Source organism: Silene latifolia, chromosome 9 (assembly GCF_048544455.1).
Source record: "Silene latifolia isolate original U9 population chromosome 9, ASM4854445v1, whole genome shotgun sequence".
Lineage (NCBI taxonomy): Eukaryota > Viridiplantae > Streptophyta > Magnoliopsida > Caryophyllales > Caryophyllaceae > Silene > Silene latifolia.
In genome coordinates this window covers 80,041,216-80,061,212 of record NC_133534.1, presented here as the reverse complement: position 1 = coordinate 80,061,212, position 19,997 = coordinate 80,041,216, and the positions used below count along the sequence as shown (strand labels likewise).

The window sequence follows — 19,997 nt, the reverse complement described above, 5'->3', positions numbered from 1 at the left end:
GATTTGATAAGAAGTTTGGCTTTTGGTCCTTCAAAAATGGTAAGAACGTGGAATCGATACTCGGTTAATGGGTTTAATTTTCAAACATTCAACCACGGTAAAGGTAAGGCTAGGTTCAATTGGGGGGTTACTATTTCTTCTCTTGATGACAACGAATACTATGGTATAGTTGAAGATATCTTTGAAATTAGTTATAGTGGACGTGACCGAGCTTATAAAACTGTCTTATTCAAGGTTGACTGGAAGGATAATTCGTGGCATTTGGAATGAGAGTACATGAACAATACAAGCTTGTAGAAGTGAATCGTACTAGAACATACTCTAAGTATGATCCATTTATACTTGCACATCAGGCTCATCAAGTGTATTTTGCTACTTATCCAAGCACAACAAATGATAGAAATCAAAATGCGTGGTGTGCAATCTTTAAGACAAAGGCACGGTCACAAGTTGATACAACTTTTTTCAAGAAGAAAACGTTTCAAATGAAACGCTTTTGTCTCCACCCGATGAAATCAACTATGAGCATGAGAATAAAGATGGTGAAGACATGGAAGAGGAAGAATATTATGATGTGGAAGAGAGGCTCAGGGGGATGATGAAGCGGAGGAGGAGGAGGAGGAGAGAAGGGAAGAAGAGGAGGAGAGGAGGGGGAAGATGAGGTGAGGAGGAGAAGGGAGGAGGAGAAAAGGAGGAAGGACGAGGGGTTTGGAGATGAAGATGATTATGATGATGATGATGACGATGATGAGGATGAGGAAGAGGATGAGGATGATGATTAAATTGGTATAATTTTGTATTCCTCAAGAGTAAATTATTAAAATTTAGAAGTCGGTATAATTTTCATTTATCATTATTTGTGTTAATTTTTATTTGTATTCGCGAGATGGTGGAGCAGGTCGAGGTAGGAAGCGTGGAGGCGGCTCGGGAGGAGGACAGAGTACGCGTCCGGAGCAGGAGGAGGAGTTTGTGCAGGAGGATCCGATGCATGAGACGGTGACGGTGAGGAGACCGACGCTACCGACGAGCCAAAGACGGGTGCCGATACGGTACACTTCGGATCATCGGATGATTCTTGAGCCGACGGGATTATGGTAAGTTTTATTCTTTATTAGTCTACTATTTTTATTTCTTTTTTTTTTTTTTGTAATTTTACATGTTCAAAATAAATGCAGGTTTATGGACGATTGCGTGATACGAGGTGTCACGAAAAGCACGAAGACTAATTTCGTGGGTCCAATTCCTACATCGTGGACACAAGCTTCTCATGCACAAAGAGAGGCGTGGTTCAATAACTTTCGGGTATATATTTTCCATAATTCTTTGTTTTAGAAACCAAATAATTAATTTTGATAATTTTTTTAAGAACCAAGGTTATACTTTTATTTTATACTAATATGAAATTTTGTCGCTTTTTTTTTGTAGTTATCATTTGCTTGGTCACCGTCTCAAGAACAGAATGTCCGTATCAGGTACAATGACGTCGGTACTCGACGATATCGGGACGTGATTTGGAAGGTAGTTAGGCGCCCAAAGGAACCAGACCACATGAAAGGTATTTAATTAACTTGTTTTGTTATTTGTATTAATTAGCTTATACTCTCTTATATTATAAATAATATCAGTAACTTATTAGTTATGATTTCATATGTGTAATTGCAGGTGACAAGTATGAAGGCTTAATAAAGCATACCAAAAGTGAAGCTTTTCGAAGAAGTCTAAGCAAGCATCCCTCAACAAAAGAGGAGGAAAGGAAGACGCCGTGAACGAGCCTACTCATTACGCGGGTTCACGATCGTTCTGGAATCGTATGTTGGGTGTAAGTACTTTGTCTATTATTTTACACTTTTTTTTTTGTTTTCAATGCAACATGTTTATTTTATGTTAGATTTTTTGTTGATTTTATAATATGTATGATTTTTTTTCATTCGAGAGAGGAAAGAAGAAGTCACGGCCCGATTGCGACGTGACGGAATCAAGTTTCGGACACGCATTCCGAGTTGACGGAAAAGGGGTTAGAACTTGGACTAAGCCAAAAGACAAGCAATTATATGTAAGTTTTCCGTAACACTTAATTTTTGTTAATTTATTCTCTTTTAAAATGTCGTATATAAGGTGGTTACCATATTAACTTACTACCATTTGTTTAATATTGTAGGAAGCATTTGAACGAGAAAAAGCCGCCAATCCAGAAAGACCGGACAATGACATATGGTATGAGTTGGTGGATGGCTTCAAGAAAGGGCACATGTATGGTACCGGAAGTTCAACACCGGCTTTCTATGAGAAAACGCGTAGAAGATCGACTTCAACAATTCCCAGCAACACGTATCAACCGGGAATTATTAGTCAACTTCAAAGTCAAATAAGAGAGCGTGATGAACGTGATGCCAAACGTGATGAAGAACTTGCCAAACGTGATGAAGAATTCCGGAAAATGAAGGAAAGAATGGAAATGTTTGAGAATTGGTGGCAAGGTTGTAACCCCGGACCTAGATCCAACTACGATCCAAATGATCCGCATGGTCCACATGGGGGGAGTGGAGCCGGTGTTGGCTTCCAAGTAAGATGATTTTAGCATGTAAGTTTGTAAAACTTGAACACTTTAGACTTGAACATTTAGAATAGCTTAGCTTGTAAAACTTTCATTTTCAATATATGAAATGAAGTTTGAGAAATTGGGAGGTGTTGGGTTGAAATGTTTCGTGTTGTGTGTGTTGAAATGGGATGTATGGTGTTGTGGAACATCGGTTTGTATGCAGGTTGTAAATATTTGGCTAGCAATGAAAACGAAAAAAACCACCAAAACATACAGTGGCTTTGGCGACTGATTTGGGATTTGGCGACTGAAATTCAGTCGCCAATTTGGCGACTGATTCAAGGTAGTCGCCAAAATGGCGACTGACTTGCAGTCGCCAAATCCAAAATCAGTCGCCAAATTGGCTCAGCCAAACTGGCTACGTCACCCAAAAAAGGCGACTGATTTGCCATTTGGCGACTGCTATTCAGTCGCCAATTTGGCGACTACCTTGAATCAGTCGCCAATTTGGCGACTACACTATCAGTCGCCATTTTTGGCATTTGGCGACTGATTTTTCAGTCGCCAAATTTGGCGACCGACTTTAGTCGCCAAAGCTAGAAAAGGCGACTAAGGTCCGCGACTAACGTTTGGCGACTGAATTCAGTCGCCAAATTGATTTTGGCGACTGATTTCAGTCGCCAAAATCAGTCGCCTCTTTTAATTCTTTTTGTAGTGAGAAGTCCCCTTCTCCATCAGCTCAGGATGAACCATGGCCCTCATATAGCGAGTAAGGACCGCAAAGCCAGGAGTGACTTAGTCCCACCGACCCAGGTCACTCAAGTCAGAAAGGAACGGAAGAAGCTTCGTCGACAGCCTCTCCCCCTTGTCTCCGAGGTAAAGCGAAGACAAGAACCACCAGAGCCATAGACGAGCCCTCTGCTCTGCAGTACAAGCAGGAGGAGCCACCTTCCTCCCATCCATCATCACCGTCGCCGGGGTCCTACCCGCAAAGTAGTCCCTGACGTAAGTACTCGGCACCAACCCGGGAATGATGGCAGTACCCGCTGCCAGGTTCCAGCCGATCAGCCTCCTCGCCTCGGCCGAGTCCACTCTCATGGCCGTCGACGGGCACACCACAACCTCCTCTCCACACGGCAGACCAGAAATCATGCCGTAGTCCTCCAGAGTAATCCCGACCTCCCCGAAAGGCATGTGAAAGGTCGAGGTCGTATCCTAGTACCGATTGAGGAAAGCTCGAATCAGGCAAAGGTTAGCCCGAATCTTCCTCTCCATGATCGCCCTCCACGCTCCCACCAAAGCTCCGAAGGCTCCCAGCTCGATGATGGCCTTCTCCTCCTCCGTCTGTAACACCCCGTATTTTATTAAGTTGGATAAAATTCTTTTAATTGCTATTTTGAATTTAATTACATCATTTAGCGATTTATATATATATGCTTAGCTAATTAATTAATTTCATCATAATTCGATACGTTAATTTTAATAATCATTAATAAGTTTAAGGGTCACAATGAAATAAAACCAGTCTAGGTCCCAAGGTTACTTTGCTCGCTAGCTCGTCCATGTACCCCATATATGCATCACCTACCTGTCATTCGCATTTTATACAAATACGAAAGCCACAGTCAGTGGGGAGTAACTCCGAGTTCTCCCAGCCACGAAATGTCATAATTAATATAACATGTAAACATAAGAATATGAATACGAATCACACAATGCCTTAGCATATAGATGCTAGACAATCGTGCTTATCATGTGAACAACAATATAACAACACATAGTCCTAGCATGTGAATACTAGACCGACTCATACTACACTATCATGTGAATCACATAACATCCAGGAATCCAAACTCTATCAACCATAGCCGGCTTGCATCTCACCTTCTATGATTCATAGAATCACCATACAAGAAAGGGCAATATATCAAAGACAGGCATAAGTTCTTAGTACGGTCAATAGTCACTTTGTAACTCGAGTCTATACCACGAGGTAGGGAAGGTAATCGAACCGGTATCTTGGCTCAGCGGTTACTATTAAGAAAACATGGCCAAGAGACAACACAACCCTAGCCTAAAATCTGCCTTGAGACCTAGACATGCGGATACACACCACCGCACCCAAGACTCACAACTTTTTTTAAAACAAAGTGAAGTGAGTACCCTAAGGACACCACCGAAGGGTTGGCTAGTACTTAAGCTGACCCCATACTATCAAAATAAGTACCTGAGGTCATGCCCCAACTTGGATAAACATCCACTAGTCAGGAACACAAAGGCTATCAAGCAGTGAACATATACTCGTCAAAGACTATAAAGACCTATCTATGATGGAGGCCGAAATACTCACCTAGGACCTAGTCCCAGCTAGTAGTTAGCTATCAAGCAGTGAACATATACTCGTCAGAGACTATAAAGACCTATCTATGATGAAGGCCGAAATACTCACCTAGGACCTAGTCACAGCTAGTCCCAGCTTGAATATTTTAGCCCACACCACCCAAGACTCACCACACAAGTCAAGTAAGACACCCACTTAACCTTAAGAGGGCAAAAAGTCCTACTTTCCAACATAAATTCTAATATTCTATCATGTGAAAGGCTATTTACAGCATACAATCCAACAGTTCCTCAATAAGAGTTCAATACTAATTTCCAATCCTAGCAATTATAACAATATAAAAGGCTTTAGGGGAAACTAGGGCCATTACTACAAAATAAGAAACTATTAAATTCAATAAGCTATACATGTGAACTAAAGCTTGATAAATGGCCTAAAACAAGAAGAAGGCCGATTATCTAAATCATTCAACCGAATTTTTACCCGCAACCCCAGCCCTGCGACAGGTACGGGTCAAATTGCGGCTGACCAATCACTCAATTAACTGACATCGCATCAGTCAAAGGGACTAAGGCTCAGTTTTCGGCACAATCAACAAAACATTTCAATTATAGCTATAAAATTCATTTTGTAAATTATCCTAACATGTGATAATTGTCAATATAACATAATTTTTCTACCCTTAGCATCACTTTTAGCTACTTTTATGATTCTCTTAACAAATTTAACCATGTATACTCATTCTATTTATATCCGTGATGAACCTAAAATGACGGACAAAGCATGGAAAACCGCGAAGCAAGCAACGGACCGACCCGGGCCAACCCCAAGACCGGCCGGGGCTGCCGTGGGCCTGCCGGCTGCTGCCGGGCCCGCTGCCGCACCATTTCTTCTCTTTTTTTTTCATTTTTATACATTATAAGACCGTCTGAAAATTAATTAATCGTCCCCAATTCAACTTTGATAATTTAAACTACCAAAAGGCACAAATTAAGCTTGCATGCAACTAAATTTAACATGTGAAAAATTACTACCCAAACAAAAATTCACCAAACATACAAAAATCAAAAACATGTGACGATAATTCGTCGAGTAGCTCGAAATATGTTACCTTAAGCTAGAAAATGAGCAATTAGTCCTCAAAACCGAAACCCTAACCACAACTAACCGCTATCCTCTACAATATACGAGTCCCCGAACTCGTCTTCCAATCCTTCACCTAATTTAACAATAAAAACACAAAAATTAAGCACAAAACCGAAATCACCGAAATTTGGTCTTAAAAGAACTTAATGAAAATTGAAATTAGAACATACTAAGTTGTAGATCGTGGCGAGGGGATTCCGGAAAGGTAAATTTCGCGAAAAACGGACAAGAAACGAAGATTTTATGACGATTTTGAGCTTGAATGTGTATGAAAATGGAGTTTGGGTGTTTTTAGAGGATGAACAACAAGAATTTCAGAAAAATAAAAGAAAAGGGGAGGGGGCTGTCACGCGTGAAAGAAGAAAGGAGGACAAAGTACGTGCGGGATTTTTAGTCGGGATTTTAGGTGACTCATATGTGGTTGAAGATGAAGAGTAATTTTGGGTTTTAGAAGCTTTCTCAAGTTAATTGCTTGTCTCTTTGCTAGCTTAAGGTAACTATTCCGAGTTACTCGACGAATTAATGTCACATTAGTAGTTAATGTTGTGCTTGTTGTTTGTTAAGTGTTTAGGGATTGATAATGTGTTACTTTCGTTTTTCACATGATAGAAATTAGAAATAGCATGAGAGTAATATAGCGATAATTGTAATGTTGGATGATTATGCCGAAAACTGAGCCTTGGTCCCTTTGACTGATTCGATGTCAGTCAATTGTGTGATTGGTCACCGCAATTTAACCGTACCTATCAGGTGGGGTTGCGGGTAAAAATTCGGTTGGATGAAATTTTGAATGAATTAGATAATCGGTCTTTTTCTTGTTTTAGGCCATTTATTATATTTTTATTTCACATGTGTAGTTAATTGATTTGAATAGCTTCTTATTTAGTTAGTTGAATTTAAATAGCTTCTTATTTTGTAGTAATGGCCCTAGTTTCCCCTGAAGCCTTTAATATGGTTACTATTGTTAGAATTAGAAATTAGTATTGAATACTTATTGAGGATTCTGTTGGGATTGTATGCTGTAATTAGACATTATAAGCCTTTCACATGATAGAATGCTAGAATTTATATTGATAAGTAGGACTTTTTCTAGGCCAAAATAGAAATAAAGGTTTCACCTTTAAACTAAAAAGGGAGTTAAATTCCTGAAATATAATATTAAACTTTGACAAAGAAGTCATAAATAGATCAAGGTTAATAGAAATTGGATAAAATTTAAAGAAATTTCGGGTCTAGTAATTAAAATTACGATAAATGAGTTTATATTCAAGGAAGGAATAGGGAACTATTACAATTTTTACCCTATGAAAGTTGTTTTAAGTAAACCCGAGATGGATTTTGGGAACAAAACCGTCCAATTAGCTATTTTGAGCTTATTTCACTAAATTAGCAATTTTTATTAATATCCGTTAGTTTCGTAAAAATCGCTAATAATTCCGATTCAAGCGGATATCGTATTATTTACGTTAACTAGCTGAGTTTATTTTATTTTCACTCATTAAATTTATTTAAAGTTAGTTCGAATTTATTGAAGATTTGTTCAAGTATTGAAGAATGCTTTTTCTTCCTTGAAGATGTTCCTTATTCTTTGTGTATCTTGCCTTACTCTTTACCTCTTGGTGCCTATCCTTTTTCTAAACTCTCTATTCTTCTTCCTAGGAAGTTACATTTGTATCCTCCCAACTTGTCCTTTCATCCTTGCTAATCCTCCCTTAACGCCTTTTAGATAGTTCTCTTTCTTTTGTGGGGTGTTAACCTTGGTTGGATTTGATTCTTAAGTATAAAAGTTTACTCGTTATTTCCTTGTCTTGAATACCTCCCTAATTCTAATATCTCTTACTGGTTGTTAACTAGTTATCTTTATGATTCGACTCTTTTAGTCTCACACCCTGACATGTTGCTTAAGTTTCCTTGTTGTCTAAATTCCCTTTCTCCTTGATCATAAGCGTTACCGTTCATACCTCATTTCCTCGCTTCATCTTGCTCCTCCTTTAAGTTTGACACTCGTATATTTCGGCATGTTAAATTATATAATGGAATATTTATTATTATAAGACAAATTTGAGTTATTCAAGTTATTTAAATCCCGTCTCATATTTTATATAAAGATAATTCGTTAATATCGTCCTTTCACATAATTATTTTAGGTGACTCATTTGTGGTTGGAGATGAAGAGTAATTTTGGGGTTTTAGAAGCTTTCTCAAGTTTATTGCTTGTCTCTTTGCTAGCTTAAGGTAACTATTCCGAGTTACTCGACGAATTAATGTCACATTAGTAGTTGATGTTGTGTTTGTTGTATGATAAGTGTTTAGGTGATTGATAATTATCACATGTTAGGATAGTTTATAAATTGAAATTGTAATTAATAGGCTCAAATGAATTTTATAGTGATAAGTGTAATGTTTTGATAATTGTGCCGAAAACTGAGCCTTAATCCCTTTGGCTAACTCGATGTCAGTCAATTGAGTGATTGGTCAGCCGCAATTTAACCCGTACCTGTCGCAGGGCTGGGGTTGCGGGTAAAAATTCGGTTGGATGAAATTTTGAATGAATTAGATAGTCGGCCTTTTTCTTGTTTTAGGCCATTCATTATATTTTTATCTCACATGTGTAATTAGTTGATTTAAGTAGCTTTTTATATTGTAAAAACGGCCCTAGATTCCCCGAAACCTTTAATATGGTTAATATTGTTAGAATTGGAAATTGGTATTGAATACTTATTGAGGATTCTGTTGGATTGTATGCTGTAAATAGACAATTATATAGCCTTTCACATGATAGAATGTTAGAATTCATGTTGGTAAGTGGGACTTTTTGCCCCCTTATGGTTAAGTGGGTGTCTTAATTGACTTGTGTGGTGAGTCGTGTGTGGTGTGGGCTAAGGTATTCAAGCTGGGACTAGCTGGGACTAGGTCCTAGGTGAGTATTTCGGCCTCCATCATAGATAGGTCTTTATAGTCTTTGACGAGTATATGTTCACTGCTTGATAGCCTTTGTGTTCCTGACTAGTGGATGTTTATCCAAGTTGGGGCATGACCTCAGGTACTTATTTTGATAGTATGGGGTCAGCTTAAGTACTAGCCAACCCTTCGGTGGTGTCCTTAGGGTACTCACTTCACTTTGTTTTAAAAAAAGTTGTGAGTCTTGGGTGCGGTGGTGTGTATCCGCATGTCTAGGTCTCTGTGATTTTAGGCTAGGGTTGTGTTGTCTCTTGGCCATGTTTTCTTAATAGTAACCGCTGAGCCAAGATACCGGTTCGATTACCTTCCCTACCTCGTGGTATAGACTCGAGTTACAAAGTGACTATTGACCGTACTAAGAACTTATGCCTGTCTTTGATATATTGCCCTTTCTTGTATGGTGATTCTATGAATCATAGAAGGTGAGATGCAAGCCGGCTATGGTTGATAGAGTTTGGATTCCTGGATGTTATGTGATTCACATGATAGTGTAGTATGAGTCGGTCTAGTATTCACATGCTAGGACTATGTGTTGTTATATTGTTGTTCACATGATAAGCACGATTGTCTAGCATCTATATGCTAAGGCATTGTGTGATTCGTATTCATATTCTTATGTTTACATGTTATATTAATTATGACATTTCGTGGCTGGGAGAACTCGGAGTTACTCCCCACTGACTGTGGCTTTCGTATTTGTATAAAATGCGAATGACAGGTAGGTGATGCATATATGGGGTACATGGACGAGCTAGCGAGCAAAGTAACCTTGGGACCTAGACTGGTTTTATTTCATTGTGACCCTTAAACTTTTTTTTATGTCACATACATTTTAGGGACATATGTCTCCCTTTTCTATTTTGGGTTTGTATCTTTACTTTTTCTTATCATTAGCTATGTATGTAAAGTAGTTCATTAGCATTGCAGGTTTTGGCACCCGCTTCTGGGAATGTTGGAAATGTTGTGATTGGTTTAGAGAAAAGTTTTTAAAAATTACAGGTTTTTGGCTAGTTGAACCAATTACAAACATATCCTACCAGTTTTTCTGTAGAATTACGTGTTTACTTTTCCGCAATAAATGAGGGTGTTACACCGTCAGTCTCTCGTAGGCCTCCATCATCGTCGTATAGCCGGAAAAGGACCTAATGTTCCCGGCCTCCTGTATCCATTCGATGCAAAGCTATCTTTAGCACAAAGCAAAGAGAAATGAAACGACAAGTGAATAAGAAAAGGTGATAAGGAAATGGCAAGTTCGAAATTTACCAAACTCCTTGTCGTCCTATAAGACAGGTGGCTCTCTGCTGCCCAAATGAGATATCGACCATCCCATTTCTCAGCCCACTCAGGTGCCCCCACTAGCTGGCGACCACCTCGTCCGACGTTGGCCCGCCTCGGGACCTCCTCGACGACCTCCTCAACAACCTCCTCGACCACCTCCTCAAGAACGAGAGAGGGATCGAAGTCGAAGTCCACGTCCATAGGAGCCCTCCCCGACGTAGAAGCAACGTCACCTATAAAATTAAAGTAAATTAGGCCGCGTTAGATGACGACAAGCCTCGGTGACGTTTGTTGCAAGCCTTTTTAACCCCGAAAACGGCCTTTTCTCGCCATCTTTTGCCATTTCTTTCGAAAGTCAACCACTCATGTGGTAAATTGGGTCAAGTCAAGTCTAAGTCCAAGCCTAGTCACGGGTTTGAGTCGAAATTTCGGCAGCATTTCGCTATAATGGCGATTATGCCCTAGAAAAGTGTCCTGAAAAAGCTGTCACAAACCAAAAATCCGACATGGTAGAAAGTTTACCCGTTATACAAGGATTCCAAAAAACAAATTTCATCAAAAATGGGCAATCCTAAGGCCATTTTTGAAGCGAATTTCGAAACAGCTAAGAAGTCGTCTCAATTTCACTCAAATGCTCAATACTTGACGAAAATTCAAAAAGAATACATGGTTATGTTCCTAACATTGCCAATTATCCATTTCTAATGTCAATTTTACAAGACAAATCCATTTGGGGGAAAAGCCCCAAATTTTTCGAAATTTTGGGTCAAAAACCCTAATTTTTTCCAATCAAAATCAAGCAAATACAAATATTAAAGCAAGAATAAGACACATACCTCAATTAGTTATGATTAATGGAGTGATTTGATCAAATTTTGACGGATTTTGGTTGGAATTTGAGAGAGTTTAAAAAGAATTTGTGTTTTGTTATTTTGAATAAAACACGACTTCTGTCGAGTATTTACTCAGACAGGGACGAGCTCGGGAAAGGACGCAGCACTTGCTGCGCCTCTTTAAAGAGTCGCAGCTCTTGCTGCGCCTCTTCCCCAGCTTCACTCCAGCTCAATTTTCAAAAGTTCGTTATAAGTTCGTTATTTATGGGTCCATCTTTGGTGCGCCTCTTCTCCAACACCATATATCATATATTTGGTCTATTGGGTTTTTATTTTTTGTCCGGACCAGTATTTTATCTTTGAGCAGACTGTGAACCGTCGTAGTATTTTATCTTCAAGTAGACTGTGAGCCGTCATAGTATTTTATCTCCAAGCAAGGATCTTTCATCAGGACTTCGCTTGCAGCAACGAGCGGACTTCCGACGGTGTTTCGACACGCCTCAATCAATACCCTATTATTTTCCCAGCGAGAGTTCATGACAGCCGATTGTATTTCTCGATAGATAAAGTTCGCTTGAGACCGACGCAAGCAGATCTCCCCAGCAGTTCCTACCGACGTCCTGATGTCCTCAATATTATTCGTTCCAAGAAAGAAGTCTCAAGTATGGTTTCTTCTTATGGCTGGCGAGCCTCCTTACGTAGTCTAATGGACTTTAAAAGACCCTCCCTGATAGTCGAAAGACTCTAAAATGTTCCCGACGACAGGTCCTTGGCTCAGACCCCTTGAAACGCCTCGCGTCGCCATAGTCGTCAGGTTGTAATCTTCGATTGACCTGATGGCTATACTTTGACTTTCGTCTAGTCCAAGTCTCAGTCAAAGTGAGGGCTCTGTAGATACCTCATTTCTGCACCTCCCGTAAGCCACCCGGTGATGATTGGGCCGCATGTTTGGTACGCGGAACGATTTATGATAGTTCGTAAGTTTATCGTCAAGTGATAGCTCAAATACTTGTGTCTATCCCTTGGTCGTCATCTACGCGCCAATACGGTAGTTTTGACAGTAATTAGAGTTCATTTGGAGTCCAGTCAAAAACCGCTTCATTTTCTAATAAACCGTTTTAAAATGCCGAGTCGGAATGTCCTGGAATATTCCGGATATTTTTACTCCATAAATTAATTTTATATCTTTTGGCAAAATATATCCCGAAAATCTTATTTTAAGGAATAAGGAAGTCGAGATCTACTGCAATTCCATAAAAGAAACGCGGAAATCTTTCTTCCGCATGAGGAAACCTCTGGGGAAAGGACGCATCACCTGCTGCGCCTCTTCAAAGGATCGTAGTAGCTGCTGCGCCTCTTCCCCAGCTCTTTTCTGCGTATTTTCAGATTTTTTTCGAGATTTATTTCCAAAGTTTGAGTCATTCCATGATTCCTCTGATGAGTCACTTTTGTATACACTTTTATGCCTCCCCTTTATATTATTTGAGACGATTTCCGTGCTATTTTATGCCATTTACATGCTTATTAAGTCAGAATCTAGTTACTACCGCGTTTTGGTGTTTAAATGCAGGTATCATGCACTTATGGAGCAAACGAGTATACCGGAGCACCGCGGAGCTGGCATATAGGACACACGCTGCATGGCACGGATTTTTAGGAAGATAAAGACAAGATTTGACATGGACTTGTTCGAAGAACCGAAGACCAAAAGCCAAACTCGACCGAGTTTCACCAAACTCGATCGAGTTTCGGCCTGAACCGGCTGACGTGTCTTTTATTTCCGGATATTCTATTTTACCTAATTTCTATAATATGTACTCGGACGTATTATTTTAGGTTACGTTTTTCATACGAGAAAAACTCTTAGAAGAACTTTTGAGCAGTAAGAAAACTTTCTTAGCATTCAGATCTAGAATTCTTTACATCCGAATTTACGGTACTTTGTCTATCTTTATTTTACTATCAATCAATTTATTTTCTGTTCAAATTATTAGTATCTATTATTTTCTTTGTTGCTTTCAATCATGTCTTCTATAATTATTATTGTTGTTGTTTTAATTAGTATGCGTAGCTAAATCCTTCATCTAGGGAGAAGGGGGATCTAGGTTGATTAAAAGGGGAATAATGAACTAATTATTAGTAAGACCGCTTAAGTTATCGTTTGATTATTGTTTTCTACTAATTATTTGATTTAGGCCTGAATCTCTAATTAGTATAGCGAATTGATATTTCACCGACCTGGTTATTTTCAATAAAGGCTAAGGTAATCAGATAGGTAAAGGTTAATTATAGCGATCGCATGTTAATCTGAATCTAAAGGGCATAATTGAATCGATAGATCTTGTGACCTTAGATAATTTGGTTGACCTTCTAATTCACTAAATTGCATCCCCGGATAATCAACTTAGTGAACCCGATTCCCTAGACTTTTAATCTCTATTGTTTACAAACTTTATTTATTTGCTTAATTAGTCACTTAGATACAAACAATCAAAATCTTCAAGAAACTGTTACTTTTCAGACGGACTTAATTAGTAAGCAAACTAGACTTTACAGCCTCCCTGTGGATTCGATACCTTTTCTTGCCACTAGCTATTATTAGTAGTATCATAGGTTTTACTTTGATTTAGGGAAGACGACTTTGCCCTTATCAAATTTGGCGTCGTTGCCGGGGAGGCAACAATTTCCTGTTTGTTTTATTATTTAGTTTGTCTTTTGTCTCAGGGAACTTCAGTTCCTTGAGACCGTTCTCACACTTCTCTTGTTAGTTCCGTGTATGCCCAGGTCTAATAGGTCCGAGGTTATTCCTTTTGATCCTGAACCAGAGAAGACTTTTCGCTACAGACGGAAATTTAATCAAGAATTGTGGGTCAAGTAGAAGACTTGAGTATACTTGACGTTGAAACGGCGAACTCAACAGAGTCAGCCGATCGGTCCTACGAAGAGGAAGAGGACGACATTCCTATTCCTGAAATTCCAGTCACGACTGATATTCCCGAAACTACCATCATGCCTACTCTAGCCAGTCACTCCGAGCCGACCTTAGCCTATATCCCACAAGGATTCAAGCTGCCCACTACTACCAATGGAACTTTTGAGATTCGGCCATCTTACATCAATTTGGTGGAACGAAATATGTTTCGAGGGACAGCTGCTGAGGATCCTGCGACGCATATGGAGAAATTTGTCACCTACTGCTGTTCTATTCCATTAACAGCTCGAGTGACACAAGATCAGGTTAAGCAGGTGCTCTTTCCTTTCTCTCTGAAAGATGGAGCTGCTGAGTGGTTGAGAGATATGGATATGGATACTGAAAGAGTTACAGACTAGAACTCCTTGGCTCTTACTTTCTACAAGAGGTACTTCCCACCTCAAAAGACTAATGCTTTGAGAAATCAAATTACCAGTTTCAAGCAAGGAGCTACTGAAGCTTGGACTCGCTTCAAACGTTTAGTCCGATCAGTTCCCCATCATGGTTTCCCAAAGTGGTTCCTTTGCAACCAGTTTTATAACGGGTTGTATGACGATCATCGTGCCCTTTTGGATTCTTCTGCTAATGGGAGGTTTCAGGATAACACCAATGATGGTGACGCGTGGAAGTTAATTGATCAGATTCCTACCCATACCGCCAGGTATGGAAATCCTAGGGGAAGCACGCGAGGAACTGGTATTGATGGTACAGTTGCTGCAAAGTTAGACACTATAACTGCTGCAATTGCTGAGTTGCAGACGACCCAATCTTTGGGAAACAAGCAGACGGTTAATGCTATGACTCAGCAAGAGGAATCTTGTGCTCGTTGTGGTTTAGAGGGTCATATTACTGCTGAATGTTTAAGCACAATTGAGCAAGTTAATGCCTTCCAATCTTATAAGCAAGGTAATCCTTTCTCTAATTTCTATAATGAAAGGACTAGAGAGCATCCGAACCTCCAATGGTCAAGCCAGAATGTGCAGAACCCGCAACCACAACAACAAAATTCAACATATACTATTCCTCAAAACCGTGGGAATCCAAGGCCGAATCAAGGAGGAAATCAGTTCAATCAAGGGGGTAATCAATTCAATAATCAACGTCAACAACAGTTTCAGCCGTTGCAACCTCCTCCCCTAGCTCCTAATAATGATATGGCCGAGTTGAAAGCTCTGTTGCAACAAAGTTTCTGAGAATCGTGAGAAGCAAGCATCTCAAATTAACGAGCTCATAGCACACAACAAGATTCTAGATACCCAAGTTGCTCAGATGGCTGCCCAAAATCACTCTAAACAGCCTGGTACCCTTCCTCCACAAGGGAAGCAAGCTCATGAACATGCAAATGTAATTCATTTGAGAAGTGGCACTACCTATGAAGGTCCGAAAATGCCCGTTGAGGAAGAAGAGCATCCATTTATGCATTCTAAAGGATTGGGGAATTTGGAATTGAGCGACGATGAGAAAGATGCCAGTAATGATACAGCACTTCCTACGAAAAAGAAGGACGAGGCAGAAGCTAATTTATCTAAAACTCAACAGAGTTCCAAAAAACTCGATCGAGTTTCTTCCCAAATTGTCACTGATGCTACTGGAAGTGACGTGGGTCATGATACTGGAGTTTCAGATGAAACTCGACCGAGTTTACAAAAACTCGATCGAGTTTTGTCTCATGTAGCTCCTGATGTGCCTGTTTCGTCGAGTTCTGCAAAGGAAGCCGTGCCAATTACTATTCCACTACCTTTTCCTCATCGACAACAGAAGTCAAAACTTGATACGCAACTGAAGCGATTCATGGAAGTAGTGAAGAACTTGCAAGTGAGTGTTCCATTTACTGATTTGATCACTCAAGTGTCGGCTTATGCGAAGTTTTTGAAAGACATATTAACCAGGAAGATATCCTTTGATGAAGTAGAGACGGTTGCATTCACTCAGAAGTGCACAGCTGCGATGCACGCTACCATTCCACCAAAGCTAAAGGATCCAGGGAGTTTTTCTATCCCTTGTCATATAGGTCATTTAGCTATTAGTAAAGCTCTTTGTGATTCTGGAGCTAGTGTCAATGTTATGCCGTATTCAATATGTAAAAAGCTTAATATGGGTCAACTTAATATCACTAATATGACTCTACAGATGGCTGACCGTTCTCTACAACGCCCTCTAGGTGTTTTAGAAGACGTGCCAGTTAGAATAGGGAAATATTTCATTCCAGTTGACTTCGTTATTCTTGATATGGCTGAAGATGTCCACATCCCCATCATTCTAGGCGACCACCATTCCTTCATACCGCAGGGCCATTATAGATTTGGGGAGAGGCCGACTGACATTAGTTTTAGGAGATGATAGGATCACTTTTGATTTAGAAAAATCATTAAAGCAACCCATGATTGAGGAAACTTGTAATAGAATTGATATTATTGATTTGACTGTTGATGACTGTCACTAGTAGAAAAACCCCCTACGGTAACGGTCATAAATGACCTTTTTGTGGCGTTTTTATAGATTTTGGGTGCGCCGTATATCACGGGGTTGTTTATACTTTGCGGCGGTTGTACAACCGCCATTATAGCCTACCTATAATGGCGGTTTTTAAACAAAACCGCCATTATAGACTTATATAAAACGACGGTTGTTAGGCAAGAACCGCCATTATAACTCACCTATAGTGGCTGTTATTATTTGAAAACCGCCACAATAGGTATATCAATAATATGGTTACACCACTACATATTCTATATAACGATGGTGGTTGTTATAGAACCGCCACTAAAGGTAATTATAACGTCGGTTCTTGGTATAAAACCGCCATTAAAAGTAATTATAACGTCGGTTGTTGTTAAAGAACCGCCGCTAAATGAAAACCAATAGTGGCATTTCTAACTTGAGAACCGCCACCATAGATAAATATTTTTTTTTTAAAAAAAAATTGTTGCCTAAATTTCTGCAGAAACATCCTATAAATTTGACAATCCAAATATCAAAATGAACAAACAATACATAGACAAGAATACAACCAACAACCAAAAACTTTCATATCATCCAACACAATAATATCAGTATTAAAAAATTATACATCCAAGTGCATAAATAATCACATACACATCTTAGTTAATAGACTAATCAACATTACATAGTCCCTAAACAGTTGGTAGCCTACACCTCTTTTAACATCCTTCATCTCGTCAATTGACCACTCTTCACTTTTAAATCTAAAATGATACATTTAACAAAACCAATAGTAAGAAAATCAAACTTAACATTATTAAACCACCGTCTAACTTTGCTAACATCTTTCATCTCGTCAATTGACACCCCATGTTTCAGCTGAAATAATCAAACTAAACATTAGTAAAACCTGAAATAATCACACAAAGTGCCTTGTGCATTTGGGTAAGGTTGTTATGCTCTACCAAAGGGCGAGGTAAGTTAGGTGAGCTATGAGCTTTTAAGGGTTAATGTAAAAAAAACATAAGGTGATCCTTACAGGACAAAATAAAGATGGACTTTATGCTCTTTACAAAGAATATAGATTAATATAATGTACTAATACTGGTCGAAAAATTCAATTAAAAACAAAAGAAACTAAATTGTTCATACCTCAACAATATAGCTCTCAATAATATAGCTGACAATGGAGCCAATATCCATTCCTTTCTGCGCTTTGGCTGCTGAAAGGGCTTCAAAGATCATTTCAATCGTGTCATTATTGCACCTATCAAGAAGTGAGAATCAGGTAGCTTAAAAAGCATATAGAAGAAAAAGGTTATTAAAGACTTCACAAACAAACAATGGTTAAACAACTGCATTGCCTTTAATTTCCTGTTGGTATAATCTATCGCAACATTGTGCATTATGAAAACTCGTAAAAGACATAGGAACAATATCTCACTACTTAGGCATGTATAAAAGTTGCAAAAAATTGAAGTCATATACCGAGTAAGTGCGAACTGGAACTGGCAACCGGAAGGCCACTTCGACAAAAATATGACACATTTGCCCAGCACAATATTTCCAAAAGAGAATAAAGAATTATCATGCTTCACATAAGAGACATTATTATAACTACACCCTTTCATACTCACTTTTTATTCTTTTTTCACCAGTCATTCCCTATGCCAACCCACATACTAAAAGTTGCAAAACATTTATAGCAACCGGGTTAAGAAATGATGGTTCCTCCTTGACATGGTTAAAAGTGGTTCACGTGCAATAGGAATTACCAAAAAAGGCTGAATGTTAACAATAGGAGCAAGAGTAGCAGGAGCATCTTGCGTCACTTTGGGCTTCGGAATTCTAGTTCTTGTACTAGTACCCTGAACTGGAGCAACCATGTTCCGGTATTTGTCCTGAGTATGCAATATAACAAGCGACCATAAATAATTATTCGATCATTCTATATAGAGAATGAACATCCAAAAAGGCTAGGTGTCGACTTCAGAGATAAGCAAGCTGATGTGTCAATCAGAGTAACTTGAAGAAAATAACCAATTAATGTTTCGCATGCTGCAATTTTGATGTGGCATTTAAACAAGCGCGTATAAGACAGTTGCTTTAGGGAAAAAAAAGGTATAAACTGCTCATAATCTCTTAGAACTGCCACTATAACACCGTCACGATAGGTTTTTTTTTACTAGTGTAAATGTTTTTTATTGTCTTAAAGACTGTAAAAGTATCCACATATACCTGTTGTGGACATATCATGAAACAAAGGACACAACTACAAACAACACAGCAAGTTCAACAAAGAGAAACCTAAACTGAAAGTTAAATAAATGCAAAACAAATTAAAACGAAGTGTGCAGCAAAACAACACAAATTAAATAGAGACCATACCACCAGCAATTAGAATATGTTCACTTGAAGAGAGCTCTCAGCTTAATAAATAGACAGTCTGAACTAACTTTACCCGTCGCAATATGTAGGAAATATACCATACAATCCAGAGAAACTCCCTATCAACCAGGGATTAGAATACACCATTTAGGGTCATGTCATCAAGTACGACAACGAGAACAAGGGTTGAAAACTGCAGTCAAATCAAGGTACAGCAAAAATGAGGAAGAAAAATAACTCTCACAACCAAATAAGTGTCTCTATGACCGCTATTAACACACAGATACAGTCACTTCAACTTCCACTCCTCTATCTTATAAATAGATGTTTTCAAATAAGAGCTCATAAATTGTCGTCAAAGTTTTAACAGCTCGAAATAATCAGATAAAAGAGAAACCCCCTATCCATAATCGAATAACATTAACAGATAACTGAAACAACAATATTCAATTAAAAGACAAAAGACGACAAAATCAATTTTATCCCAGTTATTTACAAAAATCAAAACCCTAGATCGGAAATTGTACCTAGGGGAACTGAATCGATGAGGGTTATGTGTTGAGAGAGAAACTGGCGGTGGATAATGGTGAGTCGAGAGTTGTATGTGCGAGATCAGGCGAGTGATGAATGGTACAGGCGACGAGCAATGAGTGCATCGTGGGAGAGCATTGAGTGTCTTGGGAAAATGTTGGCAGCAAAGAAGGATAACGCCAAGGCTATCGACGGAGTCAGTGAGCGTCGTAGTAATGAGAGGTGGAGAACGATGGTGAGCGGAGGATGATGCGCGGTGTGAGGGTGAGAATGGTGAAGGCGTGAATGATGATAATTGATGAAGGCGATATATTTCATAGGAGTAGTATGTATGTCTTCTCGTATATTCTTACCTATAATAATAATAATAATAATAATAATAATAATAATAATAATAATAATAATAATAATAATAATAATAATAATAATAATAATAATAATAATAATAATAATAATAATAATAATAATAATAATAATAATAATAATAATAATAATAATAATAATAATAATAATAATAATAATAATAATAATAATAATAATAATAAAAGTAGGCACGATCTCCACGGC

General features: G+C 38.7%; 1 protein-coding gene and 1 long non-coding RNA gene across 2 annotated transcripts; both read left to right on the top strand.

The window, feature by feature from the left end:
- Positions 1 to 1,044: 1,044 nt before the first annotated feature.
- Positions 1,045 to 1,766, top strand: LOC141601263 (uncharacterized). Its single transcript, XM_074421528.1, has 4 exons — positions 1,045 to 1,094; positions 1,176 to 1,302; positions 1,426 to 1,555; positions 1,663 to 1,766. Exons 1-4 carry the CDS (start codon positions 1,069 to 1,071, stop codon positions 1,764 to 1,766), a joined length of 387 nt encoding a protein of 128 aa, XP_074277629.1. The 5' UTR covers positions 1,045 to 1,068.
- Positions 1,767 to 8,172: 6,406 nt separating this feature from the next.
- Positions 8,173 to 9,902, top strand: LOC141598188 (uncharacterized). Its single transcript, XR_012523311.1, has 2 exons — positions 8,173 to 8,261; positions 9,706 to 9,902. It is a non-coding gene; the product is annotated as an uncharacterized LOC141598188 (long non-coding RNA).
- Positions 9,903 to 19,997: the final 10,095 nt, after the last annotated feature.

Bases quoted from the DNA above. Each gene is read 5' to 3' on its own strand.
- LOC141601263 (XM_074421528.1), top strand. From the start codon at position 1,069: ATGATTCTTGAGCCGACGGGATTATG. The intron at 1,303-1,425 runs GTATATATTTTC...TTTTTTTTGTAG, and splicing joins CGTGGTTCAATAACTTTCGG to TTATCATTTGCTTGGTCACC. The intron at 1,556-1,662 runs GTATTTAATTAA...GTGTAATTGCAG, and splicing joins GGAACCAGACCACATGAAAG to GTGACAAGTATGAAGGCTTA.